General features: G+C 58.6%; 1 protein-coding gene across 1 annotated transcript in view; it reads right to left on the bottom strand.

Annotated features, from left to right (window-relative positions):
* Window positions 1-26,354, bottom strand: part of SPTBN5 (spectrin beta, non-erythrocytic 5) — a 49,884-nt gene that overhangs the window by 1,257 nt on the left and 22,273 nt on the right. The window contains exons 21-67 of the mRNA XM_040226891.1: window positions 26,146-26,310; window positions 25,471-25,685; window positions 24,906-25,089; window positions 24,482-24,682; window positions 24,130-24,246; window positions 22,940-23,097; window positions 22,416-22,551; window positions 22,059-22,204; window positions 21,218-21,332; window positions 21,010-21,120; window positions 20,624-20,809; window positions 19,244-19,441; window positions 18,914-19,063; window positions 18,599-18,703; window positions 18,022-18,189; window positions 17,348-17,497; window positions 17,013-17,204; window positions 16,731-16,826; window positions 15,234-15,349; window positions 15,035-15,149; window positions 14,170-14,283; window positions 13,878-13,999; window positions 13,486-13,648; window positions 13,062-13,250; window positions 12,717-12,794; window positions 12,278-12,450; window positions 9,108-9,198; window positions 8,828-8,974; window positions 8,071-8,208; window positions 7,736-7,998; window positions 7,385-7,571; window positions 6,951-7,163; window positions 6,290-6,486; window positions 5,988-6,192; window positions 5,559-5,753; window positions 4,512-4,667; window positions 4,080-4,297; window positions 3,751-3,940; window positions 3,354-3,530; window positions 3,103-3,206; window positions 2,611-2,770; window positions 2,380-2,451; window positions 1,845-1,936; window positions 1,478-1,560; window positions 648-686; window positions 304-394; window positions 17-171 (exon numbers count right to left, since the gene is read on the bottom strand). Of these exons, the coding sequence (XP_040082825.1) occupies window positions 17-171; window positions 304-394; window positions 648-686; window positions 1,478-1,560; window positions 1,845-1,936; window positions 2,380-2,451; window positions 2,611-2,770; window positions 3,103-3,206; window positions 3,354-3,530; window positions 3,751-3,940; window positions 4,080-4,297; window positions 4,512-4,667; window positions 5,559-5,753; window positions 5,988-6,192; window positions 6,290-6,486; window positions 6,951-7,163; window positions 7,385-7,571; window positions 7,736-7,998; window positions 8,071-8,208; window positions 8,828-8,974; window positions 9,108-9,198; window positions 12,278-12,450; window positions 12,717-12,794; window positions 13,062-13,250; window positions 13,486-13,648; window positions 13,878-13,999; window positions 14,170-14,283; window positions 15,035-15,149; window positions 15,234-15,349; window positions 16,731-16,826; window positions 17,013-17,204; window positions 17,348-17,497; window positions 18,022-18,189; window positions 18,599-18,703; window positions 18,914-19,063; window positions 19,244-19,441; window positions 20,624-20,809; window positions 21,010-21,120; window positions 21,218-21,332; window positions 22,059-22,204; window positions 22,416-22,551; window positions 22,940-23,097; window positions 24,130-24,246; window positions 24,482-24,682; window positions 24,906-25,089; window positions 25,471-25,685; window positions 26,146-26,310 (7,036 nt within the window). The remainder of the gene's footprint in view (window positions 1-16; window positions 172-303; window positions 395-647; window positions 687-1,477; window positions 1,561-1,844; window positions 1,937-2,379; window positions 2,452-2,610; window positions 2,771-3,102; window positions 3,207-3,353; window positions 3,531-3,750; window positions 3,941-4,079; window positions 4,298-4,511; window positions 4,668-5,558; window positions 5,754-5,987; window positions 6,193-6,289; window positions 6,487-6,950; window positions 7,164-7,384; window positions 7,572-7,735; window positions 7,999-8,070; window positions 8,209-8,827; window positions 8,975-9,107; window positions 9,199-12,277; window positions 12,451-12,716; window positions 12,795-13,061; window positions 13,251-13,485; window positions 13,649-13,877; window positions 14,000-14,169; window positions 14,284-15,034; window positions 15,150-15,233; window positions 15,350-16,730; window positions 16,827-17,012; window positions 17,205-17,347; window positions 17,498-18,021; window positions 18,190-18,598; window positions 18,704-18,913; window positions 19,064-19,243; window positions 19,442-20,623; window positions 20,810-21,009; window positions 21,121-21,217; window positions 21,333-22,058; window positions 22,205-22,415; window positions 22,552-22,939; window positions 23,098-24,129; window positions 24,247-24,481; window positions 24,683-24,905; window positions 25,090-25,470; window positions 25,686-26,145; window positions 26,311-26,354) is intronic.

Raw genomic sequence — 26,354 nt, 5'->3', positions numbered from 1 at the left:
AGCCAGGTTCACTCACCATGGATCTGGCCTGAGCAGGACAGTCGGCGGGAGCCTTCTGCAGTTTGCTCCGTGGGGCCAGCCGTCTGTGGGAGCCGCACGGGCCCTGGGAAGCTATAGGTGCACACTCGCGTCTCCTGCGGCCAGGCGGGCGGGGGGCCGCTGTGGAATCGGTGGGGATAGGGAGCCTCAGGTGTAGACTCTCGTCACTGCTGAGAGTGGGTGGGGGTGGCCCCACACCCAAGCAGCATAGTTTAAGTCCCAGGACTTCAGGACTCCCACTTACAGATCCAGGAGGCTTACCCGAGTGGAGCTGGCATGCCGGGTACCCTCTCAGCATTGCGCTCGGCCAGGAAGCCTGAGGGTCTGGCTTGGAGCTCTGGGCTCAGACTGGGGACTGCGGAGCAAATGGGGAACGGTGGTCAGCCTGGCCTGGGTGCTAGGACATCTGTGGCAGTAGGCTCCACACCTGCTGCTTCCTTCTTGCTGTGGCATGAAGTCCCAACTCAAGGTGACAGTGCTGAGAGGAGGGGCCTGGAGGGGGACCTGTGGTCTTGAGGGCAGAACCCTTAAAGAGAGACCCAGAGAGTGCTTTTGCCCCTTCCACCGTAAGAAGCCAGCGAGAAGGTGCCTCCTGCAACCTCTCTCACCTGCCAGCACCATGATCTTGGACTTCTCAGCCTCCAGAGCTGTGAGAAATAAATGGCTGTTGTTCACAACCTACCCAGTCTGTGGTCGATTATTTAGAGCAGCCCAGACAGCCTAAGAGACACCTGCTTCTGGAGGCTTGGCACACACCAAGCCTTGCCCATGTGGAGGTGTGGCCCAGGGCTCAGGGGCAGGCTCCCCAGTGCATCCAGCTTCCTGGAAGACTGAATGCCAGTGGGTTCCAAATGGCTTATCCTAGAGAAACTCGGGTGCCTTTGGAATTCTGGAAGGATGGCCTCAGGGAGATCACAGTGGAACAGAGCCAGGAACCCTGAAGGAGTCTGAGGTGAGGCCCCTAAGCAACCCCTCCATGTGGAGCCTGTCGGACCACCATGACAACAGATTTCTGGTCCAAAGGGTGCTCTCTATGAGCCCTTCCAAGAGGAGAACTGGGCCTGGCCGCTGTACAAGACACCCCAAGGGAGGTGCGTTCAGAGCTGTCGGAAGACTGGGTCAGAAAAGACCTGTGTCGGGCAAGAGCTCGGGGAAGCCCGTAAGGATCCTTGAGGGAAGGGCTCTAGCAGATTCCACAGTGGGTGGAACAGAACCAGGAGGCCATCAAACCTGGCCTCGGTTCTACTAATTATGTCATCTCTGGCAAGTTGCTTACCCTCTCTGGGCCTCAAATTAAGAAAAAAGGCACTCCCCACTTACCTCTCAGGCATAGAGGTAGTAGATGTTAAACATCCAAGGATGCAGTAAACGCCAGCAACCGGGGGCCCAGAAAACCAGTGCCCCCCACCCCCCCCCCCGCCACTCCCCCTGGACCTACCTGTCCAGCTGCTCAGGGCACCCCGCCAGCTCCCAGTCTGCCCTGCAGATGGCGCTGCAGACAGGGTCTCTCCTGTAGCCAGCCTGCCACCCAGACATTAATGCGTCAAAGTCTGCCTCCCGTGTGTGTGTGTGTGTGTGTGTGTGTGTCTGTGTGTGTGTGTCTGTGTGTGTGTGTCTGTGTGTGTGTGTGTGTGTCTGTGTGTGTGTGTGTGTGTGTGTCTGTGTGTGTCTGTGTCTGTGTGTGTCTGTGTGTGTGTGTCTGTGTGTGTGTGTGTGTTGGGTGGGGGGGGACCCCTGCCTCCAGCCCCCTCAGCTGCTCCCGGAGGCCATGCCTGTCCCAGTCTCTCCCCTGACCGGGCCCTCACCTTAAGGAAGACGTGTGTTTTCCATCATGGTGATCTCCCGGCTTCTCACGCTGCGCTCCTGCGAGGTCGAGGGAGGCTGTAGAAGCCGCGTTCTGAGGAGAGATTGTGTGTGTGGGGGGGTGTCACTGTCTCTGCTTTTCCCTAGGGGCCCTTCTTTGTTCTCTGCCGACCCACCCATGCTCCTGGAGCCGGCTCAGCTGCCCCCAGGGTCCCAGGGCAGCCATGCGGCAGGCTCAGGCTGGGCTGTGGAGGGAGTGGTGAGGCCACACCAGCCTCACCAGAACCTAAGTGTGTGTCCAGAGGCTCCCAGGGAGGGAATTTGACTGGCCCATGGTGCCCACGGGGAAGGGGGAGCCGGGGGTCGTCCAGGGAAACCAGAGGGAGGAGGAAGGGCCCGCCCCCTGCTGGGTGAGGACAGAAGCTGCGCAGTGGTCCCAAGGAGCCAGGCTGTCTTACATTGGGGGAGGGGCGGCGCCAGCCCCCTTGCATGGCTCTTGCAGGGCAGCTGCTGCAGAAGCGATCTCCGGGTACTCACCTGCCTTCTCCCAGGCAGGAGCTGCTGCTTAAGTTCCAAAATTCCCTCCGTGGTGGGGGCACCCTTTGCATCCTGAAAATGCAAGAAGGGGCCTGGGAAACATCAAGACCAGCACAGATGACGGGTACCCCTCTGGAATGTGGATGAGGCACCTAACCGTCTCCGACCTCCTCATCCCTGGAGACAGACCCCCTGGGGTTGCAGTGCCGGCTCAGGCTGTGGACTCCTTACCCCCAGGGTCCCTGCTGTGCACTCCGGGGAGACGGTGGTGAAGCGTATGCAAGACCCAATGGGGACAGATGGCTGCGGGTCCCCTGTCTCAGTCAGCTGTGCTCTGGGCCACCAGCTTCTCAAGGGTTTCGGCCCCTTCACCTGCTGCTTCTGTTCCACCGTGGGGAGGGGAGCAGCCAGATGAGTCAGACCAGGCTCTGGGGGCTCCACGCCCCAGCCTCTCCTCCCCACATCCCTCCCACCCAGAGAAAGCGCCTGTCTCCTCACTGGTCTTCATCTCTTCAAGCTCAGAAGACTTCTCTTTTGTCCCAGTCCACACTGTGCCCCAGCCCACCCAGATGTGGGGTGACAGGACTTTGCAGCTGGCAAGGGAAAGAACAGGGCTTTCCCCAAGGGTCAAATGCTGGCTCAGTGCCCGGGGGCATCCCAACCCTCAGGCTGAGACAGGACACCCTGTCTCCCGGTGCCCCCTCACCCCAGCCTCTGCTCACCTCTGCCTCCTGCTGCAGTCGGGCAAACTTCTCTTCCTGGGAGGCCAGCAGCTTCTCTAAGTCCTTGTGTCTGCAGAGCAGCAACTCCACATCAGACACGGAGTGCTGGGGAGAAGCAAGCCAGGGTGAGGCCCCGCCCATGGGGGTGCAGAGAGCTGGTCCCTCAAAACTGGCCCTGGGGGCCAGAGAGAGGAACAGCAGGCTGTAGCTGCCAGACGGTGTGGCCAGCTAAGGGGCAGGACCTTGGCTCACCCCGCAGTTGGGGTCCAGCAGGAGGCCCTCTCGGCAGGCCAGCCAGGCCTCAGCCTGGTCCAGCTCTTGCCGCAGCTTCTGTAGACGCCAGCTCTCCTCACAGTGTTTCTGGTGCAGGGCCCAAGCCTCTCTGAGTGCCCACAGCTGCCTGTCCAGATCCTGCAGACACCCAGTTACCTGGTGGGAGAGGGTGTTGTGGGTGAGATGCCCACAGGGTGGGGCTAGGCTGGAGTGCCCAGAAGAAGTGTTGAGGGAAGACCGTGAGGTCCAGACCCTCCCGGTCTCTGTCCCGCTCTCTCTGCCCGCTGCCTGGTCTCCTCCTGCTCAGGGATTCCGAGGCCTGGGGTAATGGGCCTGTGTGCCCAGCTCAGCCCCAGACCCGTTGCCGTGCTCGCACCTCCAGGGACATGCAGTGGCCACTGTCCACCAGCCGCTGCCCTTCCTGCTGTACATTCTGGGCTTGAAGGCAGTACTCCTTGATTTCTCTCCCCAGCTCCTCATGCAGTGCCAGGAGCCCCTCGGCCCGAGCTATATCCCCAGCCAGCTCCTCCGAGGACACCAGGGCCTGCTTCTCTGTGGCCCATGCTCTGCGGGGTGAGGAAGGGAAGCTGCTGTCAAGACCAGGGGTGCAGACTGGGGTTGAGGGCAGGGCATGAGCTGCACCAGGGGATGGGGTGACCCCCACCCTGCAGGGCAGAGTTGAGCCAACGACCGGATGCCACCTACAGCAATTCTCGACAGCGTCCGAGGAAGGCATGGCCCTCGGCAGCCTTCTCCAGCTGCTGATCTTGCTCATGGACCTTTGCATTCAGGGTGGCCCAGGCCTCCTGCACCCCGGCCAGCTGCTTGGCCAGGCCCTCCTGAGCTGCAGAGTGGAGCTGGCCCAGCCGGCAGGCCTCCGTCTGCACCCATGCCACCTCCTTCTCCATTGCTGCCAGTTCCCTCTGCCGCCAGAACACAGAATCAGCCTCATCCCCCCACAGTCCGAAGACCACTCCTCTTCAGGAAGCACCCATCGTCTCTGAGGAGTCAGGCTCTGCTTCCAGATGGACAGCTCCCCGACCTGGACAAGTAGGCCCTCCCTTCCCTTCCCAACTCTGGGGTCCCCCTACACAGGGAAAGAGGTCAGGTGGGCAGGCCCTAGGGGTGGACCCTCACCTCCAGACATCTGTGCTGTTGCTGCAGAGTCTGCACTGATGACAGGCTGAGGTTGAAGACATTTCTAGCTACCAGGGTGGCCTTCTTTTGCATCCGGCCCTGGAGCTCAGCTGCTACCTGCTCCAAGCCTCGGACCTCACGGGCGGCAGCTAGGTTCTGGGAGAAGAGGGAGGGCCTGCTCTCGCCAGGGTCCTCTCTCCCTGGAGACGTGGCCTCCTGGGCCACTTTTTAAACAAGGAGGTCCATGGGGCTTGGTGATGCATTCATGACCACCGGGTACAGAAAATGTCCCAATATGGCCCCTGATCAATGAGCACATAACGTTACTGATGATGGGGTAGGGCCCTGGGGGTGTTCTGTGGGAACAGGGTCTTCAGTGCCCAGTTCATGAGCCAGGTTGGGGGACAGGGGACTAGGAATCAGGTGGGAATGAGTTCATGGTGGGGAGGAGGGTGGTTTGGGGGATCTGGCTGAGATGAAGAGGGTTGCCTTAGGAGTCTGCCCAGCCAGGACCCTGAGTGACAGCATCGCTAGGATGCGGGCTCTGTCAGGGCCTCGGGGACCCAGGCTGCCTCCCTAGAAACCGCCAGCTGTGCCTGAGAGCGAAGGCTGTGGAGGAGCACTGAGATTTCCTTGGCACCCAAATCCGCTCAGAACCTTTAGATAAGGAGAGGGAAGTGGTGGCGAAATCTTGCCCAGTTAGTCTGTGTCTTAATAAACCTGAAGTCTACGCTTGGAGGGAGCCTAGAGGGGGTCAAGAGCTGGCCAGACAGGCTTCCTGTTTCTCCTTGGAGGTGTGAACTATACCAGGAAGAACCAAATCAGTGGAGAAACTCAGAGAGGGCTGACGGTGGAAGACAGACTTGACCTGCTTGGCACTAGGAGTTAGAGGCATGCACACACGTGCATGCGCACACACAGTTAGAGGCAGCCACCTCCCTCCACACACAGATAGACATGCACACACACACCTGGGGTGGCTGCCTGGCCCTAGCCCAGGAAGAAGACACAGATGTCCCTGCCCCTTGTCTGCCCCGGGGCACCTACCTGTGTGCGGGCTTTCACCGCCTGATCCAGCCTCTCCCAAGAGGCCTCAATGAGACTCCTCTGTGCTTGAATCTGGGGAGAGCACCTGGGTGCTGCCCGTTCCAGAGAGCCTGCCTGCTCCCTCAGGGCCTGCACCCTAGCCTGCCCTAGGCTCTGGACATCCTTCCTGAAAGCATCGAACTTCTCTTCCAGCAGCTGCAGGGTACAGGACCAGGGAGGTCAGTCTGGAGGTGGTGTCCAGCAGCCCTCAAAGCTGACAAAGGGCTTGGCAGTATCCGCCACTTCTGATATCCCTCAGCCCTGCCCTTAGAACCGCCGGGGGTCCTTCCAGAGCCGAGACCCCTCACTTCCCATGTGCCTCCCAACCCCACTCTGCCCTTGCGAGCCACCCAATCTCCTCTCCTCCAGGTTCGCTCAGGAGTGACTCACCTTGACAGCCTCTAGATCCTGCCCGTAGTCCTGGGACTCAGCAATGGCCACCTTGCTGGCCAGCCAGGCATCCAGGAGCAGGGCTTCCCGCTCCAGCTGGTGGAGCTGCAACTGCTCCTTCAGGCCTTGCTCCCTGCCCTCCGCTCTCTGCAGCAGCCCTGAGTGGGCGTCCCTTACCGCATGCATCTGGGCAAGCACCTTGGGGCTGCAGCAGGAAGGACAACCCCCCTGGAGCTCTTAGGCCTCACACCTTAGTGGGGGCCCCTCCCTGCTCCTCCCTCCTGGGCCTGGCTCCAGTGCACCTTTCTGGGTTCTGCCCGCTCTCAAGGAGGGCTGCTGTCTGCTGCAGCCTCTCAATGCGTGTGGTGAATCCCTCCAGGTCCCTCCTGGTGGCCTCCAGCTGCCGCAGGAAGGTCTGAGTGGCCTCGGCACTCTGACCCATATCCTCGATGTCGAGGCCACAGCCCCGTTCTTCCAGCCAGGATTCTGCCTCCAAGAGCTGGGGTGACAAAGAGCACAGTTTTCCCTAGGTGATGCCCTCCAGGCCTCACATCTTTGAGTTCATGGCCTCAAGAATTAGAGCAGTGAATGGTTCCCAGCCTGGCTGATCAGAATCATCAGAGAGCTTGAACAACTTGCTCTGCCTCTCTTTCACCCCATAAGATTCTGATCTGGTATGGAATAGAGCTGAGTGTCAGCACTGCTTAAAAGGTCCAGGTGATACAGATGTAGAGCCTTGACTGAGAATAGCTGGTTTAGACAAAATAGCAAAACCAAACCAAAGCCAGTGGGCTCATTTTCTGGGAAACATGCTGAAGGAAGACCTCGGGGTCAGGAGACCGGTTAGTGGAGGCAACAGGAAATGCACAGAGAGCCTGGAGCCCCACCTGGGGGTGACGTTCCAGGCCTGCCTACACTCTGGGTGTCCTCATGCTACCTTCTGTGCTCCGCAGCACCCCTTACCTCCGTCAGGAAGTACTGGGCCTCCTGAGCCTGCTGTAGCCGCCGACGCCTCTGTGCAGCCTCTGCCCACAGGTGGCCCATGGCGTCCTCCAGCTGCTGCACTCGGGCAGCCACATCGCGGGCAGCGAAGTGCCCAGCCTGCACCAGCTTGCGCCCTGTGCCCACCACTGCCTGAGTTAGAGCCTCGTGGCAGCTCATCTCACTCTCCAGGCTCTGTGGAGTCAGAGGAAGATGGCATGGGACATGCTCCTGGGTGCTCCTTGGGGAACCTGGGAGTTATGTCTGAAGCCCAGTGGGACCCCACAGATTCCCCCAGACAGAACCCTGCCTCCTGACCAACAAAGAATCCTAGGACCCCCAGAACCTCCTGGAGGCAGAAGCTCCCAGAACCAGAGGTGACTGGACAGCCCTGCTTGTTCCCGCTAGGCCCACACCTGGTGCTTCTCCTGCAGGCGCCGCAGGGTGCTCGGGCTCTGGCCACAGTCCTGGGCGGCCACCAGGAGCAGCTTCTCCTGCACCCAGGCCATCTCCTCGTCGGCGTCCCTGAAGAACTGCAGCAGCAGGCTCTGGGCCTCCAGGGCTGTCCTGCGCTCCTGCAGGGGCGCCCGCAGGCTCTCAAACCTGCAGGGGTGGAGGGTGGGCCCGCGGCAGGCGGGACCCTGGTTGTCAGGATCCGGGGCCAAACTGTGACCTGTACATCACTCACCTGCTCTGTGTCCCTTGCCATGGGCTGGGCAGGCCCTGAGGAGCTGAGCTGGGGGACAGGGACGAGGGCTGGGGGTTACCTCTGAAGCAGCCGCTGGGCCTGCTCTTCCACGTCTCGGGCCAGGCAGTGACCTTCCTGGACAAAGGCCTGGGCCTGGGCTTGGCCCAGCAGGGCCTGTGCCCGCCCGACCTGCCTGTCCACTGCTGCCTCCAGCTCCCCCTGAGCCCCCAGGAGCTCGTCCAGCCCAGGCTGGTCCTGGCCCCCAATGGGGACACTCAGCTTGAGCTCCACAGGCTCCAGCCAGCTCTCCAGTTCATCCATGCTCCGTCGCAGACGCAGGGCCTGCAGCAGAATGAGAGTGTGAGGAGAAGGAGCTGAGAACTGTACCCTGCCCGCTCCACCACACAGCCTCACCTCATGGGCCTCCTGTAGCTTGGCTGCCCTCCTCTGGCACTGGGCCTGCAGCTCCTCCCAGAGCTTTCTCAGCTCCTGCAGCCGCTCCTGGATGGTCTCTGAGGCCGAGTGGCCATCCTGCAGCAGCCTCTGCCCCTCCTACAGTCACAACATAGCATATGCCTCGTGGACTCAAGACTGCTGGTCTCAGGGCACTGGGGTTGCCTTCAGCCACCAGTCCCACTGCTTCAGGGTCTGCGTGCTAGCTGTGTGATCTCGGGCAAATTCCTTAACCTCTCTGAGCTCATTTCCCTTATCCATATAATGGTGATAATAATGGGTATTTTGTTTAAATGGGATCAAAGATTTCAGATACGTGGCAGGGCACTTTATATCAGAGGGAGGCAATCTGGGATCAGGGCATGCCCTCTGTAGGTGGAAGAGGGTAAATTTAAAAGGTGCTATGCTTTGACTCCTGCACCCACAGGACTGCTGGCTGTGCCCTGACTGTCCGTCCTCTGACATCTTTCCAAGAGTTTTAAAAACTATCATACCAAAACACCATCCTTAAAATTCTTGAAAAGGCAATATTTTTGGAGAGGGGGGCACTGCAGGGAAGCCACTGTGTCTCACTACCCGTTGGTGCCTTGCATGGCATCTGTATACAATGCACTCGAAGGTCGGCCACCCCAGCTGTGACTCAGAACCAGCTGCCAGGGCTCTGTGGGGTCAGCTCCTTCTCTGGCCTGTAGCTGGTCCCCGGCACCCAGGGCCTCACCATCTGCAGACTCTGTTGGTGGTATGCACGGGTGTCCAGCTCCGCCTGGAGATTCTGTTGTTGCTGCAACTGGGCCTGTAGGTCCACTGGGTCCCACCAGCCCCCTTCCAGGGCCACCAGGTTCTTCTCCCTCAGCCAGGCGGCCATCTGGGCACACAAGGAGGATAAGGCTCTGCTGCCTAGGGCTCTCCTCTCTAACCCCTGGGCTGCCCTGAAGAAGGGTGGCTTTCCCCTGGGCAAGCCCTTCCCCCCACCACAGCTGCTCCCCACCATGGCCCACCTCACAGGAGTCCTGCAGGAAAGACTGCAGTTGCCTGAGCTCCTCCAGCTGGCGGCAACGGGTCCTGGCTTGCTCTAGGAGTGCCTCTTTCCTGCAGAACAAGGGTCTCAGGGGCCTCGGGTCTGCTTGCTGGGACCTGGAGCTGCTACACATGTGTGTGTGTGCACATATGCACACACAAATGCACAAGTATACCCTTCCAGTTCAGGACAGCCCTTTCCCCCATTTTTTAAAAACTGATTTTTTTAAATTGGAGGATAATAGCTTTACAATGTTGTGTTAGTTTCTGCTGTATGTGAATGTTGTATGTATACGTGTACATGTGTATGCATCTATCCCCTCCCTCTTGAGCCTCCTTCCCATTCTCCAACCCCAGCCCGCTAGGTCATCACAGAGCACTGAGCTGAGCTCCCTGTGCTTTACAGAAGCTTCCCGCTAGCTATCTACTTTACACATGGTAGTGTATATACGTGTCAATGCTACTCTCTCAATTTGTCCCAGCCTTCCCTTCCCTCCCCATGTCCACTGCTGCTGCTGTTAAGTCACTTCAGTCGTGTCCGACTCTGTGCGACCCCATAGACGGCAGCCCATCAGGCTCCCCCGTCCTTGGGATTCTCCAGGCAAGAACACTGGAGTGGGTTGCCATTTCCTTCTCCAATGCATGAAAGTGAAAAGTGAAAGTGAAGTCGCTCAGTCGTTTCCGACTCTTTGCAACCCCATGGTCTGCAGCCCACCAGGCTCCTCTGTCCATGGGATTTTCCAGGCAAGAGTACTGGAGTGGGGTGCCATTGCCTTCTCCACTAGGCCATTCTATATGTCTGTGTTTTTATTCCTGCCCTGAAAATAGGTTCATACGTATGCATTAATACACGATATTTTTCTTTTTCTGACTTACTTCACTCTGACTCTAGGTTCATCCAGTTTTATTACTTTTTATGGCCGAGTAATATTCAAAAGCATAGACATTACTTTGCCGACTAAGGTCCGTCTAGTCAAGGCTATGGTTTTTCCTGTGGTCATGTATGGATGTGAGAGTTGGACTGTGAAGAAGGCTGAGCACGGAAGAATTGATGCTTTTGAATTGTGGTGTTGGAGAAGACTCTTGAGAGTCCCTTGGACTGCAAGGAGATCCAACCAGTCCATTCTGAAGCAGATCAGACCTGGGATTTCTTTGGAAGGACTGATGTCAAAGCTGAAACTCCAGTACTTTGGCCACCTCATGCGAAGAGTTGACTCATTGGAAAAGACGCTGATGCTGGGAGGGATTGGGGGCAGGAGGAGAAGGGGACGACCGAGCATGAGATGGCTGGATGGCATCACTGACTCGATGGACGTGAGTCTGAGTGAACTCCGGGAGTTGGTGATGGACAGGGAGGCCTGGCATGCTGCGATTCATGGGGTTGCAAAGAGTCAGACACGACTGAGCGACTGAACTGAGCTGAATATTCCACTGTATATGTAGGTACCACATCTTCTCAATCCATTCATCTGTTATGGACATTCAGGTTGCTTCCACAGTAGGACAGCCTTTCTTATGTATCAATTCACACTGACTCTGGGGTTTCCTTTAAAATTTAGAGACATGCTCTACTTCCCCTTATTAATGCCTTGAGCTGAATCGTGTCCTCCAGACTCCTGTCTTGAAGTCCTAATCCCCAGTACCTCAGAATATGACTGTTTTTGAAGAAAGGCCTTTAAAGAAGTAATTAAATTATACAAGGTCATTTGCGTGGGCCCCAATATGACTGGTGTCCTTATAAGAAGAGATTAGGACACAGACGTTTACAGAGCACGTGATGACAAGGAGAGGTCTCAGGAGAAACCAGTGCTGCCAATATCTTAATCTTGGATTTCTGGCCTCTGGAAATATAACCAAATTTGTGTTGTTTAGGCCACTAGTCTGTGGTATTTTGTTATGGCAGTCTCACAAACTAATTCAGTGTCTAAACCGCTTTTTGATCATATACTGCTATTAGTAAGAAGTGTTTGGTATGTATTTGTATGGGTGCATATATGTGTGTGTGTGTGCACACATTTATATATGTGTATACCCCTGGACCAATATAGTAAGTCCATTACCATATGAACAAAAATAGCAGTTAGGAATGAGATCTATTAAAGAGATAGAAAAAGAAGTTCTAATACCTCCAGTCACCCCACCAGGGTCCATACAGGCCTCCCACCAGCAGAGTCCCCACGCTGGGGTGAGTGTGAACCCTTGTCTCTTCCTGCTGGGGTTGCCAAAAGGTGTAAGGGGGATAGGAGACATGTAGAGAGGCTTGGTGGAATGAAAACAGCCCCCTAGAGGATGCCAGAGACTTAAAGGGAGGGCTTTGGGTGGCACTGCCCTGGGGGGTGCGGGCGGGCCTGCCGGGAACCATCCAAGGGGACTAGGGGGGAGGGAGTGTTGACAGAGACCAGCAAACCAATATTTTCCATCTGTCAGTCAAAGACCTTGGGTACCCAGGTGAGGTCCATGTGCAGGGGAGAGGAGGGGAGAGGTCACCAGCACGGGAACCACAACACTGTGGGCCCTGGTGGGCTCTTTGGGAAGGATGGAGACCCCTGCTGATCCGGGATCCCGCTTTTTCCATATCTGCCTTGGTCTAAAGTTTGAGGGGCTGGACAGGCTGCTGAACCATATAGGCTCTTACGAGGAAAACAAGCAGAGATTGGAGCCACATAGCCCTGTGGGCTTCAGTTAAGTGGGCATAAGAAATCTGCCAACCTGCCTGCGTGCCAGGCACTGTGCCAGGACATCAAGGGTCCCTTCCGCATCCTGACCACAACCCTGAGAGGCAGGTCTTGTTATCCCCTCACTGTAGACAGGAGACTACTAAGGAATAGGTTCCAAGACCCACCGTGAGTGGGCTTCACAGAAACTCAGCGGTGTCTGGCTCACTGCTGTGCTCCGTATGGCCTCTTCATGAGGTTGTCTCTCTCTTAGTTTCTCAAGCATGTGCTTCTTTGTAAAAGTCACCTTTATCTCAGCAGACTGACCATGTGCTGTTTGATTCCATAACAGGCTGACACACTGCAGGGTCAGGACAATGGAGCCCTGGCATCTGAATGCAGCCCTTGGTAAAGGCTAAGGGGAGAAGGGCAGGGGAAGAGCCTGATGCCTGTGCTAGCCCACCAACCACAGCCCCTTCAGCCAGGGCCAGAGGTACCTCAGAAGCATGGCCTGGCACCGACTCAGCGTGCCCTGGGCCTCGGGGTGTCCGCCCTGGAGCAGGCCGCGGGTGGCGGCTTCCAGCGCACTCATCTTCTCCGCCTGAGCCTCCAGGTCCTGCTCACGCACTCTGTGCTTCCACAGCAGGGTCTCCACGTTGGCCAAGGAGTCCTGGGAGGCGATACTGTCTACAGGGCTGCCCTCCCAGTCCCCAGCTACCTGCTTTCCTATCAAACACATCCTCCCAATCCCTGCAGGCTATATCCGACTTTAGATTCTCAACCAGGAAAGGTATGAGGGATAGGGGTCAAGTGTTAGAATTTCCAGGGCTTGAGGGCTGGGAGCTGCCCTTGGACTGGAAATCTCAGGCAGCATTGGCTGGTTTGATCCCTAATGCCGTTCTGGCAAATCCTCCCTCACTCCTGCTGGGCACCTACCCCCAGACCCTCACTGGCTGGGCAGGCTTCCAGGCTGCAGAGCCAACTTTCCATCTGCTCCACAGAGCTCAGAACCCGCTGTCGAGAAAGGAAAAAGCAGGAGAACGTGAGTAGAAGGTCCAGTCATGGCGGGTAGAGTGACTCTGTTGGTGGCCCAGTGGGAAGCCAGGACTGGGGCCTGGCTCAACAGAAGGGGTCACAGCAGGCAAGGTTTGCAGTGGGTGAGATGAGTGGTGGGTGGTGGGAAAGGCCACTAGCACAGCAGCCTCTCTGGCTTTGGCTTTGACCAGGGGCAGTGAGTTTAGCACAGGCACCAGTGGTAGGGGTGGGATGGAGGCTGCCTACCTGTAGTTCCAGGGCCTGATGCAGGTGGAGCTGGTGCTCATGCAAGGCCCCTTCCAGGATGTTCAGCTCCTGATTAAAATCAGCCAGGGCCTGGCGGATGTTGGGGGTGGATGGGTGCCCTGCAGCAAGCAGTCGCTGCCCGGTGCTTCGGGCCAGGCTGATGCTGTCCATACGGGAGTCCAGCTCAGCCTGTAAGAGGACTGGGCTCAGATCCCAGAGGCTGAGGCTCCCTGAGTGGGAGGGAAGAGGGCCAAGGGGAAGGGGGAGAGGTGGGGAAGACAATTGAGGGGGCAGGATGGACGAGGGGAAAGGCAGAGGCAGCCGACACAGAAAGAACCCAAGACAAAATTGTGGTCACAATAAGGGGGAGGAGGTCAGAGAGGAGATGAGATCCGGGAAAGGCCCCAGGGTCTGGGCCGCTCACTTTGAGTTCCTGGTGTTCCTCCAACATGCATTGGACCTCCGCGAGGCTGCCGGGGCTTCTCCAGGAGGCCAGCTGAGCTCGCAGTCTCTGGGCCCAGACCAGCAGTTCTCGCAGCACTGCCTGCAGCTCCTGAGCTTGGTGCAAGGCATCCAGCGACTCCTTCCTGCCCACAGGACCCATCAGCTAGTCCCAGAGCCTCCCAGCCCTTTTGCCCCTGTGCCCACCAGTGCCTTCTGTCCGGCCAAAGAAAGGCCCAGGGGTTGGGAATTAACAGGCTAGCGACACCGACTGTTACTAAGGACAGAGAAGGACTCTGAGGGGAAGGCTGGGGACTGAGACGCTGCAGGGGCTGGCTCAGTGAGGCGTGAGGGAAAGAGACCCGGGGTTCGTACCACTTCTGGATCCTGCTCTGGAGCTGCCGCCAGCTGTCCATCATCTCCTGCTGCTGGCGGCTGAGGCTGTGGGCCATCTCAGGGCTTCTCCGGCAGACTCGGCCTGCTTCACGTTCTAGAGGCTATGCAGGAAGCCAGGGTCAGGGGCGGGGGCCAGGAGGCAGGGGGTGCTCAGGGGAGCCCAGCCTGCAACTGAGAGGACCTGGCTGTCTCTTGAGGTCCTGACAGCTTACCCCCCAAGGTCCTTTGGATGCTGTACCCTGGGCCCACCCCCCACTCCCCAGCTGCACACCTCCACCTGGGCCTGGAGGAGGCCCATTTCCTGCTCCAGCTCCTTGTGTTTCTGCTTCAGCCTCTGCACACTGTCCAGATCTTTCCCACAGTCCAGGGCCTGGACCAGGGCGGCCTGGGGAGGAAGGGGGCGTTACTATTGGCCTTTGCTCCAGCTCCTCCCTTGTGGCAGAGGGGTCGCTGGCTGCAGGGTTTCTGTGTGGAAAGCAAGCGGCCAGCCCGATTCCCTTCTCAGTGCCTTGCATGGGCTGCAGCAGGCCGCTGGCCCTGACCAGGTGTCCCTCCTTCTGTGAAGGAGGAAGGTTCCCAGGAGACACTTGGGTCTGGAGGTTCCCCAGCAGCAAGAACCTCTATGGTGTGGACCCTCCACATGCACTCTCGCTTGACCCTCATTCCTTCTCGGGGAACTGAGACGGACCAGCCTGGCTGTGTAGGAACCAGACGGGCAGTAAGAACAGAGCTCTCTGCATGCCCAGAGCAGGGCACCACCTTCTTGACAGGGTGCTTCTCAGGCTGTGTACAATTTTCCCACCTCTGCCAGCGTCTTGGCCAGGCGCCCATGCGTCAGCGGACACATAGCCCAGCAAACCTCCTGTAGGTTCTGGCTTTGCCCACGGACTTCAGAGGACACATTGGGAGGAGGGGTTGCTCCGGCCTCTGGACTCATGGGAGAAAGGAGGCAGGTGGGGCCAGCCTCCGAGAAGCAAATCGGGGCTTCTAGGTCCAGAGTTGACTCTAAGAGCCCCTGGCAGACCCACTGATGGCCCCCTGGTGGGACCTGCCTCCAAGTACCCAGCTGAAGAGGAGAGGTGGGCCAGGGGTGGGAGGCACTGTCCCCTGGCTTCGTCTGCTCCTCCACTGCTTACCTTCTTCCTGACCTGCTCAGTGATGTCATCAAGCTTTTGGGACAACATGTGTATCTCCAGGGCCACTTCGAGCTGCTGCTGGTATCTGAGCAGGTTGCCATGGAAACTGTTCCACCTGAGAGAGAGGGTGTAAGGCTGAGTCTGGGTTGGACCCTCAACCTCCTCTCCCAGCCCCACTGCTTCTGGCTCTGGGACCGGCCTGCTGTTGAGCTGCTGTTGCCGTTGCCAGATGGTCTTGAGTTGCTCTGTGTCCTGAGTCTTGAGCTGCGGTGAGAAGTCACTGACGCTCCTGATGTGGGCATCACCCACCGTGCCCTGTGGGGGTACAGGGTGTGGGCATTGGTGGCGCCAGCTCTGAGCCCCTTCTTTGTGCTGCAGTCTCTGCTTGGAGGGTCTGCTTCAGCCCAAGAGAGCGTGAGGAACAGCATGTTTGGTGGTAGCTGCTTCCTTTGCGTGGCCATCCCATCCCATGCCTGGTGCACTGAGCGAGATACTCTTGGGGCAGGGAGCCTAGGGGAAGCTCACCAGGAGGACAGGCATGCATTGGTGAGCAGAAGCTTTTAAAGTGAAAATGCATTTTCTCAGGATAAGAAAAGCTAAGTTAGGGCCTGAATGAAACAGTGAGCACCAGTCTCCTTAGGTTAGGGTGTCCCTGTCCCTGGGAGTCACCAGGCTGAGAATGCCACTGTGTGGAGCTCATGGCCACAAGTGGAGAGGATCCTCGACAGTGGGAGGGCTGCAGGCGTCCTGCCCCAGGAACAGCACCTCGCGTTGGTCTACATTTCCAAAGCGCTTCCCAAGAGGTGTCTCATGTGAGATGAGAAGGGAAGGGGCATTCTCTCGCAGAAGCCAAAGCAGAGCTCAGAGACTGGCATGGTGAATTTACAGTGGAGGCAGGACTCCAGCCCAGCTCCAGTCTGTCTAGCACTCTCTCCACTACAGCATCTGGAACAGCAGCGGCTGGGAAACCCTACTGGTAAAGGCTCTTAGACTGAAGCCCCACAGCCTTTTACAGTCATATACTCCATTCAGGGGGTGAGCTTAGCAAGTCTGGGCTCTTAATACGTGATTGTGAATACACTTGCCTAATTTCTACACCACCTAAGAGAAACTGATTTTGGTGGTGTGTATGAGGGGGTTGGGGAGGAGATGTTGAGTTGGTTGATGAGGAGGGTTCTGAGCCACTGCAGTTTATTGATTAGCCACTACATCCAACCATACGTGCATTCATTTAAAATTTTGGGGGGGAAATAATCATAGGTGCACAGGAAATTGCACCAGTGTATAATGAAGGCCCATGTACCCTTCCCCCAGCTTCCCCTGATGGTAACAGCTTATGTAACTATAGTACAATATGAAAACCAGGGCATTGACTGGTATGACTATTAACTACACTACAGATTTTATTCAGAGTTCAGCAGTTTTTACTTGCACACATCTGTGTATGTGTGGAAAAGCATCACTCTAGGCAGTTTTATCATAGGTATAGATTCCTGTAACCACCACCATTCATATATGCTCTCTTACCTATGAAGGAAGCAGTGTCCGCACTTTAAAGATGAAGAAACTAAGATTTGGCAAGGTGAGGGAGCCTGTCTAAGCAAGCGCAGGTCGTACACACTGAGCTGACAGGAGGGCCCGCCTCTGGCTCCAGAGCCCACACTGGGTCACTATTTCCTGAGGCAGGGCACCTTACCCCGGCCCAGACTCCTCGGAGCTTGCGGAGCTGCCTGTGGAGCTGTTGGCAGTGCTCAAGGTCCCGGCCCAGGTCGCTGACATTCACCGTCACCTCCTGTGGGGGCCACAGGTGGGAAGGCTGGACTCTGAGCACCCAGCCCTGGGGGCACCTAGCCCCCAGGCACCCAGCTGCTAGGGGCAGTGCTGAGGCAGGGGGTGACTTGGGGAACTTCCTGCCGGGGCTCCCTCCTCCATCTGCCAGCCCCACTGCCAGCCCTGTCCCTCCCCAGCAGGGTCTCACCATGTCCTGGATCCAGGCCTCTGCAGCATCCGCTCTCTGCAGGAAGTCCAGGATGTTCCGCTTGTCCTCCAGGTCCTCGCCCCGGAGAGCCAGTGCCTGCCTCAGCTTGTCCCGGTGCTCTTGTAGCTCCCGCAGCCTCTGGGAGACCTCTCCCACCAGAGGGTGGCTCTGTGCTAGGAGAGCCTCGCCCTCCTGGGGGAGAGGGGAGATGCTGATTGTCACTCTTCCTCCCACTTTTTCTCCATCAAAGGACCCCCCTGCCTCAGACCTTCCCTCTTGGCCATCTTGGAGTCCTCACTGTGGGACAGGGTGGGGGCTGAGGGCCTGGCTGTTACCTTGACAACAGAGGTTATGATCTCCTCACGGGCCTGGACCTCAGCCTCAAAAGCCTGGTGTTTCTGTAGGTGTCTCAGCTTAGCTTTCAGGTCCCCAGAAGGGACTGGCTCCTTCAGCTGCTGGAGTTGCTCCTGGATCCAGTCCTCAGCCTGGTGGGGGGTGGGGACGTGAGTCTCACAATGCTGATGGTCCACAGAGATGTCGCACACGCTTGCCCTCAGCTGTGCCCAGGCAGTGGACTGCTGGCCTGAGGGGAGGGCTGGGCAGTGCCTGGTAAGTAAGATCCAGCAGTCTGGGCCCAGGAAGACAGCCCCAGCTCAGCTGGTCCCCCAGCCACAGGAAGGGGCTGGGCAGGGACCTTGGGTGGGACCTCAGTTTGGAGGTGAGGCTCGCTGGCCCCAGGACCCTGGACCGCTCTGCTCCCTCCCAGTGCCTCTCTTTGCCCTGGGTCTGCAAGAGCTTAGGAAGCAGTAGGGTCTCCACACACAGGGTCTTCGAATCAAACATCTAGGCTCCAGCATGGCCTCTCAGAAAGCCATTTAACTCTCCAAACTTCAGTGTCCTCATCACAGGGCTGTGGTGAGGAGGCCTGAACAAGCTGCAAAGGTGGACATCATCTGGAACTGGGAGATGTGGCCCAAGCGGATGGCACTGGGCTGGGATGGGCTCTGACCTGGGTGGCGGCCCTGATGAAGGCAACCACCTGCAGGGAGGTGTGCAAGGCGTGTTGCCGACTCGCCACCAGTTCCTTCACCCGAGCCCGGCGCTCCAGCACTGTGCAAAGCAGGTCCTGTGCCCTGGGGCCTCCGAGCATCTTCACTTGCTCACACAGAGCTGCCTCCTATGGGCAGAGTCAGGGGTCAGGGAGCAAAGCCTGTTGTTCTTCCACTCAGAGGGTGGCCCACAGGGAAGACCCACTTTCACACTGCATGGCCTAGGGCTGGCTGGTCCTCCCAGCAAGCCAGAACCAGCCCTGGCTTTCACCAGACCACCCTCCTTGGCTCCCTTATGACCATGTGATATGGAGCCACGTGGCCCCTGTGTGCCTGCAGTGCCTTCCAGGCCCTCCTCCTGAGCCACACATCCCATTCTGCTCAGTCAGCCCTGACAAGGGGCTCCTAGCCCCCCAGGCTACCCCTGTACATCAGTGCTACTGTGGGTATACAGCAAGCCCCCCCACATTCCCCACCTAGAACTCTCCAAATTTCCAGACTGCCCCCATCCCACCTCTGACTCCCTGACTCCATTACCTTCTCCTCCTGCGCAGCCAGCACATTTCGGAAGGTCTCATGCTTGCGGATCAACTGCTCCACCTCTTCCACCGAGCTCCCCAAGGCACTGGTTTTCAGGAGGACCTGTTTCAGTCCATGGAGAAGTCAGAGAGGCCACCAGGGATGGCCCAGACAGTCAGCCCCCACCCCCACTGGCAGCCATCTGGGCTGAGGCAGGGCACAGCCTCTGAGCTCCACATCAGGGAAAGAGCCAGGGTCCCAGGAAGCAGGAGAGTGAGCCGGGGAGAGGAGAGAAGAGGGAGCACGAGGGAGGCTCTGGGCGAGGGCACCTGCCTCCCGGGCCTTCAGGATCTCGTCCAGGCGGCCACACTTCCTGAGGAAGAGCTGCTCCCGGCCCACGGCCTGCAGCCTCTCTTGCTTCTGCTCCCAGGCCTGGAACACCCGCTCCCGCTGGTCCTGCAGGGCTTGCAGCCCATCCTGGACCTGAGGATGGGCACACGGGGAGCCTGCACTCCAGAGAGCTGCCTGCATGGGACAGACGTGGGTCCCCAGGGGAAGCCTCTGAGGAGCGACTGGCATGGCACAGTGGGGCAAGGGCACAGGGATCAGGTGCAGGCTCAGTTCAGGGAGGCTGGGGGGTGGCACCGGGAAAGGGCGGCCTACCTCCTTGATGCATGTCCCTGCAGCCAGAAGCGCCTGCTGGCCCAGCTGGGCGGCCTGCTGGTATAGCTCCTCCCAGGCCTCCAGCACAGCCCGAAGCTGTTGGTGGGCGCTGAGCTTCAGTGGGCCACTCCCGGGCTCCTGGGAGCTCACCTCCACTTGCAGCTCCTGCCACACGCTGGCCACCCCGGAGGTGTAGTCCTGCACCTGGATCCCAAAGAGATGGAGGGAGAGCTGGGCTGGGTGGCAGAGGACTTGGCTCTGAGCCACAAACAAAGCCTGCCTGGAGTGCAGGCACTGGAGTGGCCTGAGCTGTCCCGGGTCAGACCTCAGATGAGGCTCGTGAGGCCTGTGGTCACCTGGTTCCTCCACTGTCATCCAACCCAATCCTCCCAGGTCACTAAACTTGCACAAGGGCCAAGCCAGCCTCCTCCTGCCCTGCCTGGCACTTCTCTCCACCCTGGGTTTTTGCTGCCCCACTTGCTTAGAAGTTCTTTTCCTCCCTTCCATCCCTTCCAAGTTTCCATGTTCACCAAGGGCCAAGGCCTTCTTTCCCTTGTGGAGCCATCCCTGCCCCCTGACATCTCATTGCCTACCTTGTCCTCTAAATCTCTGGTTTTGTATTTATAAATGGTCTTCTGTTGATTTACACACAAACACATGTTAGAGCTGGAGGGGCTTCAGATCCTAGTCCTGACAGCTCAGTACACAAACAAAGCAGGGTAAATGGCACAACAAGTCTGCAGGAGATTGTAACCTCCAGGCGCTCACACACAGGGGTAACAAGCTGGGGTCAGGGCCTTGCTCGAGAACACGCTACTAGAAAGTGGCAGAGGTGGGCCTCTAAACTCAAGCCTTTTTGCTGTGTTACAGTTTGCATCTCCCAGTCTACCAGGTACCGGGACAGCCCATGGCCAGGGCCCTCTGTCCCAATCTGACTCCCAAGGCTCATCTCCCAGCTAGACAAGCTCCCTGATGGCAGTGATTCCGTCTTACACAGGCTCTGTATCACCCCCTCTCCCCACCAGCAGCTCCTAGCAGAGAGCTCAACACAGATGTTACAAGAGATGCTGGCTGATCCAGAGGTCGTTGTCTAGGACATTTGGGTCTCTAGTTATGGGCTTTCCTGGGCTGTTTTCCCTCCTGAGCCCTGGCTGGTACCCCTATGTCCTGACTGCACTGTCACACACGAGCTGGTGTCAACCCAAAACTAAGGAGTCACTGTTGCACCCCCGTACTCAGCCCTCTGGCAGACACCAGCATGCGCTCGTCCTTCTTGTGTTCACATCTGCTTTGCCTCCAGAGTTGGAGGGCCTCATTAATGCATGCACACTCACAGCATCACACACATACACACACACACAGCCCTGGGGAAGGAAGAACCCTCACCGCCACGTGGAAGCGAGCCAGGAGCCATGCCCGCTCGAGCTGGGCCCGGCGCTGCTCTGCTCGCAGCTTCAGGGTCTCCCAGGCCTGCACCAGGGCCTGCTGCCTCTGCTGTACTGCATGGGCCTGCGGCCCGGGCCCCAGCCTCTGCACCATGCCTCCCATCTCCAGCAGCTCCTGCAGCTGGGGGCAGGGTGGGGTAAGAGGGAAGGGTCGTGTCCTCCTAGAGGTGAAGGGCCTGCCCTGTCCCACAGCTCACCCTGGGGTCCTGCCCTTGGAGCACAGTGGGCCTGACTGGCAGCTCCGAGAGTGGGGAAAGCTGCAGAGCAGACGGGCAGGCCTGAGGGGCCCCAAGGGGGAGAGGCAGCCAGACCTGGGCTCACCTGCTGGTCAGTGCCCATGAGCTCACGTTCCAGCCCCTCCTGTCTCCTCAGCTGGGCCTCCAGCCCACGCAGGTCCTGGGCCACGTCACAGGGGAGGCTGGTGGTTTTCTCCTGAGGAAAGGGGTTCAGGAGTGGAGGGTGTGGCACTGAGTCAGGATCCACTTCTAGAAGGAAACCTCCCTCCCCTCCTCCCACCCCCGGCTCACACCTGGACCTGGGTGAGGGCTTCCAACATGTCTCGGTGAACCTTGAGGGTGGCCTCAGCGTCTCGGAGCAGGCGGCCTCTGGCCTGGGTCAGCTCCCACAGCTCTGCCCAGGCAGCCCTACTCACGGGAGATGGGTGGCAGATCAGCCATTGATTTACCGCCTCATTTCGCCCCCTCGCCAGGCTGGTTAGCCCTCCTCCTCTCTGCACTTTATCCAGGACTGGTCCACATCGCCCCTTCTAAACACCCCCTCCTGTCTGGTCATGGCCGGGAGCCTCTCTTTCTACCTTTGCTTTGAATTCAGTCCTTTGCTGTTTTCACACTCAACACTTCACTGATTTCTGAGCTCTTTGATACTCCTTACATCTTGTGCCTTCAAGTCTCAATAAGTCAATCAGATTGTAATTTCTCTTTTGCCCTCCTGATGTTCTCAGCAAACTCTCCCTGAGCTCCTAGGGCTGGGTTGGGCTAGGGGTTATGACCCAGGACGACCCTGCCTCAAATCTCACAGGTTAGGGGAGGATTCAAACCAGCTGGTGGGGAGCCAGGCAGTCTTCCCATAGCCCTTCCAAATCCTGAGAGTCAGAGGTTTGGAAAAGTGCCCCTGTGGGTCTGGGCAGTGCTCTCTGACCTGCACACCCCTCCTTGCTTCCCTTCGCAGCCCACAGTCACCCATGGCACAGCCACCCGTGGCAGGCTTGGCATCCCTGAAAGCAGAGCCTCCCCATCAGGGCAGAAAGAGCCAGTGTGCCCTGGGCGCATGCGCCCTCTCTGAGTCCCCCGGGGCCCTGTCTGCCCAGCACCCTTCCCCGAGCCCATGCCCTGGGTCTGCCCGGCACTCACCGCAGATCCCGCTGCATCTGATGGGCCCTGGGGGCTGCTCTGTGCCCCCGTTCCAGCAGCTTCTCTGCCAGCTGCTGGCAGCTTGCCACCCGCTGGCCACCCATCTCTACTGTGTGCTGAAACCTGACAAACTTGGTGCAGAGACGCTGAGGAGAGAGGGGAAGAGGTGACAGGTGGGCCCAGCTGGCGAGACAGCAAGCGGTCTGGGGAGCGAGGCCCCCAACTGACATCTGGGCGATGGGGGGCTGGATGGCCGCAGCGCCTGTCCCCACTACTCGGAAGGCCTGTCCTCAGCCAGGACTCATAAGCCCCTTCTACACACAGCCCAGCCGGCCCCTGCCCCCAGCCTCTTCTCACCAGGACGTCCTCATAGTCCTCCCCAAGGCTCTCTCCTCCTCCAGCCACTTGCTTCTGGCTGGCCAGCCAGCCCTGCAGGTCCTCAGCCTCCCTCATGAACTCGTGCAGCTTCAGGGTCCCCTCCAGCTCCCGGTCCCTGTGGGGATAGCCCATGGTTCCCCCGAAGTTAGCTGCCCACACCCGTGAGGACAGCTGACCCAGCCAAAGTGGGTGGCTTGAAGGAGCAGGTTATTCATGTTTCCTGCCTAAGCTTGAGGTGGGGATTCGGGGAGAAGTAAAGAAGGCCAGGGTAGGGCAAGTGAAGGTGTAGGTAGGGGGAAGAAATGGGGAGCTGGGGGCCCAAGTTCCTGCCCAGTGGGCCCACTGAGGAATTTATGAAAAGAAGGGAGCAATACACAGCAAGGAGCCATCTGTCAGCTCTGTGGGCCTGGGGTCCTGGGCTCCTTCCAATCAGAGTTAAGGTATGGAAACAATCAACCGTGGCCAGGTGGCCTAAGCCTGGGGAGAGGTGCAGCGGCCCTCACCGAGTGGCTGCCAGCTCCTGCAGGGTCTGCAGCCGCTCCCGGAGCCTCTTCTGCACCACACCCAGCTGTGCAGCAGCCTCGGGGCCAGTGAGGGTTTTGGCTCTCCAGTCAAGCTCCTCCATGGAGCTCCAATAATGAGCCAGTTCCTGTTGCAGGGCCTGCCGCACACAAGGCTCAGGCTGGGGGATTTATTCATCTATCCATCTACCCGCCCTCCTGATCATTCAACCCACTGATCACACACCCATCCTGTTCCTCCTTCCACTCACCCACCAACCCACACACTCACCCATCCAGCCACCCTGACCCATCTGCTTACTCACACACCAATCACTCATCTACCCAGTAGTGATGGGAGTTCTTATTGCTCCAAGAAAGTGAAAATGCATCTGTGCCTGCAGAGGGCTCACTATTTAGCAGGGCAAAGTGAACGCTGGGTCCTCTGGGCCAAGAAGAGAGGCCACGGGAGGCAGGTACTGGGCCCCAGTCTCCCATTATGAAAATGGACGGAGTCAAGTGAGCAGCCCAGGATGCCTGGGACATGGAGGCTCCATGAGGCTTTGGCTATGGGCACGCCCCTTAGGAATGGCCCCCCGAAAGCCCTCAGTCACAGGACCCTCAAACACCGACCACTAGGGATAGGTAGACAAAACGCCCAGACAGGTGGACACTTCAGTGGTAACAGAAAGCAGGACTGCTCCGGGATTCAGGGCTCACATGTGGTTCTGAGTCAGATTCCAGGAAGGATGAGGGTGTTCCAGGCCTCTCTTACTTTAATAGGGGATGCTGATGGTTTCAGGGATGGTTAACTCAAAGGATGATATTCAAAGTGTGGGAAGGAGAAACCTGTGGAAGATGTGGGGATGGCTGGAACAGGTGACCCCTAAGAGAGCAGGAAAGTGCCAGGGGGAGGAAAAGAAGCTAGAAGAGAAGGCAGAGAAATCCTGAGGCCACAGGAGTGTGGACCACTATGGAGATGAAAGAAGGGGGAGGGCTCTTCAAAGGGGTGGTGTCTGAAGAGGGGGGCAACTGGGGGTGAGCAGGGGGCTCTGCAGGGTTGGGGCAGGGGTGCTGAACAGTCTCCAGGAAGAAAGAGCAGGGCTCTGCCTTTGGGCGTGTGACAGACCCCTTCCTCATGGCCTGTCACCACCCCAGTCCAGACCACAGCGGGGAAGCTCAGCATATACTACCTGGTGCTTCTTAATGAGCCTGACGGTGGCTGTCTCGTCTCCACCATAGTCCTGGCTGCTCACCAGTGGCCACTTCTCCTGCACCCAGTCCTCCAGCTCTGATGCATCCAGGAAACACTGGCAAGAATGGAGTCAATTCACCTTGACATTCTCAGATGGACCCTCCATCACCCCTTGGGGACATCACACAGGCAGAAAGAAGGCTTCTGTTCCCATGGAGACTAGGCAGCTCTGGGCCCTGAGTTCTCACCACTGACCCAGCTTCGTGAGAGCTCCAGGTCCCACAGACCTCACCCGAAGAGGCTGCCCAACTCTGGCTACTTCCCCTGACCCTGTGGCCTCTGCATCATACCTCCTGGAGGGCAGCAGCCTGCTGCAGGTGCCGGGCCTGTGCCTCACACGCCTGCTCCAGATCCGCCCAGCGGCCTTCCAGCTCCTGGCACCGCTCCATGATGTGCTGGGCCTGGGGGTGCCCGGAGGCTGCGAGGTGTCGCCCGGAACCCAGCACCCGTTGTACCTGGCCCTGGTGGGCTCTCACCTCCACCCAGAGTTCCTGCCACAGAACAGCATGAAGGGCTGCCGTCCCCAGGCACTCCTTAGCCACAGGGGGCCCAGAACAGAGCCATGGCTACAGCTCCAGGGCCCAGGATGACTTGTAGGCAGAGAAGGGCTGCGGGCAGAGACTTGGAAATCAGGACTCCCTGAGTCATGGAGGAGGGCATCTAGGCTCTGGGAAAGGTACGTCAGGGATCCTGGGAGGAAACGGGGACCATTACCTCATGCTTGTGGAGAAGGCGGGGGGCACCGTCTGGGTACTTAGCAGAGCTGGTGCTGGGCGTGGGCATGTGCTCTGCCACCCACACGAGCTCCGCGCCGCTCAGGTGGTGGAAGTGGTACAGCTCAACTGAGGCCTGCAGCTGCCGTCGCCGGCTGGCCAGATGTTGCTGCAGGGCCTTGAACCTGGGTGGACAGAGGAGCCAGAAAGGCTGGGAACAGGCGAGGCCCAGCGCCCGGTGCTTTCCTCATCCCAGTCGGGGCCCACAGGAAGAGGCAGGGGTCGGGGAACATCATCTGAAGATGGGGAGGCAGCTGGAAAGGCCCAGGCCCAAGCTCCCACCCAGAGGACCTCCCTGGCTTTAGACTGTGGGGTGCTTAGGAAGCCTGGCTGGGGTCTCTGACTCTCCTACCTCAGAAGTGACTCCACTCATAAGGGAAGGAGGCATGGACGACCTCAGGGCCTTGAGGTGCTACTCTGCTGGGCCCACCGGGTGAAACCGCCCTCAGCTTCATATGATGGCATTTACACGCCATGGGGTGGAGGTGGGACAAGCAGCCGAGTACCTCTGGAGGTATTTTTGGGTCTCCTCCACGAAGGCCTGGGAGCTGACCGCCTGACGGGCCTCGGGGACAAGGGCAGCCATCTTGCTGGCCAGTGCCTGGCTCTCAGCCTCCAGCTGGCAGTGCTGTTTCTGGAGCCCCCGGCTGGAGCCCAGGTCCTGTCCCATTTCTGCCCTCTGCACGGTCCCCTCTAGCTGTTCCATCTTCTCCTTGGCTTCCTGGGGAGGGATACAGGGCGCTGCATTAGGCTGCCCATGTGCAGACTGGCAAGCGGCCCTTCTTGGGACGCTAAGGCTGCAGGGCTAGCAGCACGCCAGATTCACCAAGGACCATCTGGGGATCTCTGTCCCTGCCACTGTCCACCTCCAACCCGCAGTGCCCAATCCTTCTCCCAGAACCTCATGAGTGTCCCCGTCCTCTCTCACTTCTGCCTCTCACGGAGACTCAAGTCGTGCTGAGCGCGCACGGGCACGCAGGGGGCAGTCTTGGATCAGCCAACGGTGGGTAGCAGGGGTCAACGGGCCACAGGCTAGAGGCCTCCAAAGGCTGCAGGACTTTTCAGGGCCACTCCAGAGTCAGCAGAGTGCCCTAACTCCTCTCCCCACTTCCTCTCCTGTCTATTCAGCCCCTCCTGTCTATTCAGGCTCCCTCTTGGATCCTCTCCTCTCTTGGGCCCACCTGTAGCAGCTGCAGGAGCTGGTCTTGCTGCCGAGCCTGCTGGAGCTGCTTCCCACGCTCTGCCACTTTGCGTCTCAACTCTTCCCACTTGCTACTTAGGCCCTGAAGCCTGGCCTGCACATCCTCCTGGGCATGGGGCCTGCTGCTCAGCAGCTCTCTCCCGACCTGCAGGGGACACAAAGGCCTGGGCGTCTGGTTGAGCTGCTGGT

The sequence above is a fragment of the Oryx dammah genome, unplaced genomic scaffold, assembly GCF_014754425.2.
Source record: "Oryx dammah isolate SB20612 unplaced genomic scaffold, SCBI_Odam_1.1 HiC_scaffold_26, whole genome shotgun sequence".
In the NCBI taxonomy this organism is placed as follows: Eukaryota; Metazoa; Chordata; class Mammalia; order Artiodactyla; family Bovidae; genus Oryx; species Oryx dammah.
Note: the sequence above shows the minus strand (reverse complement) of the source record. Positions and strands in the feature narration are given on the sequence as shown.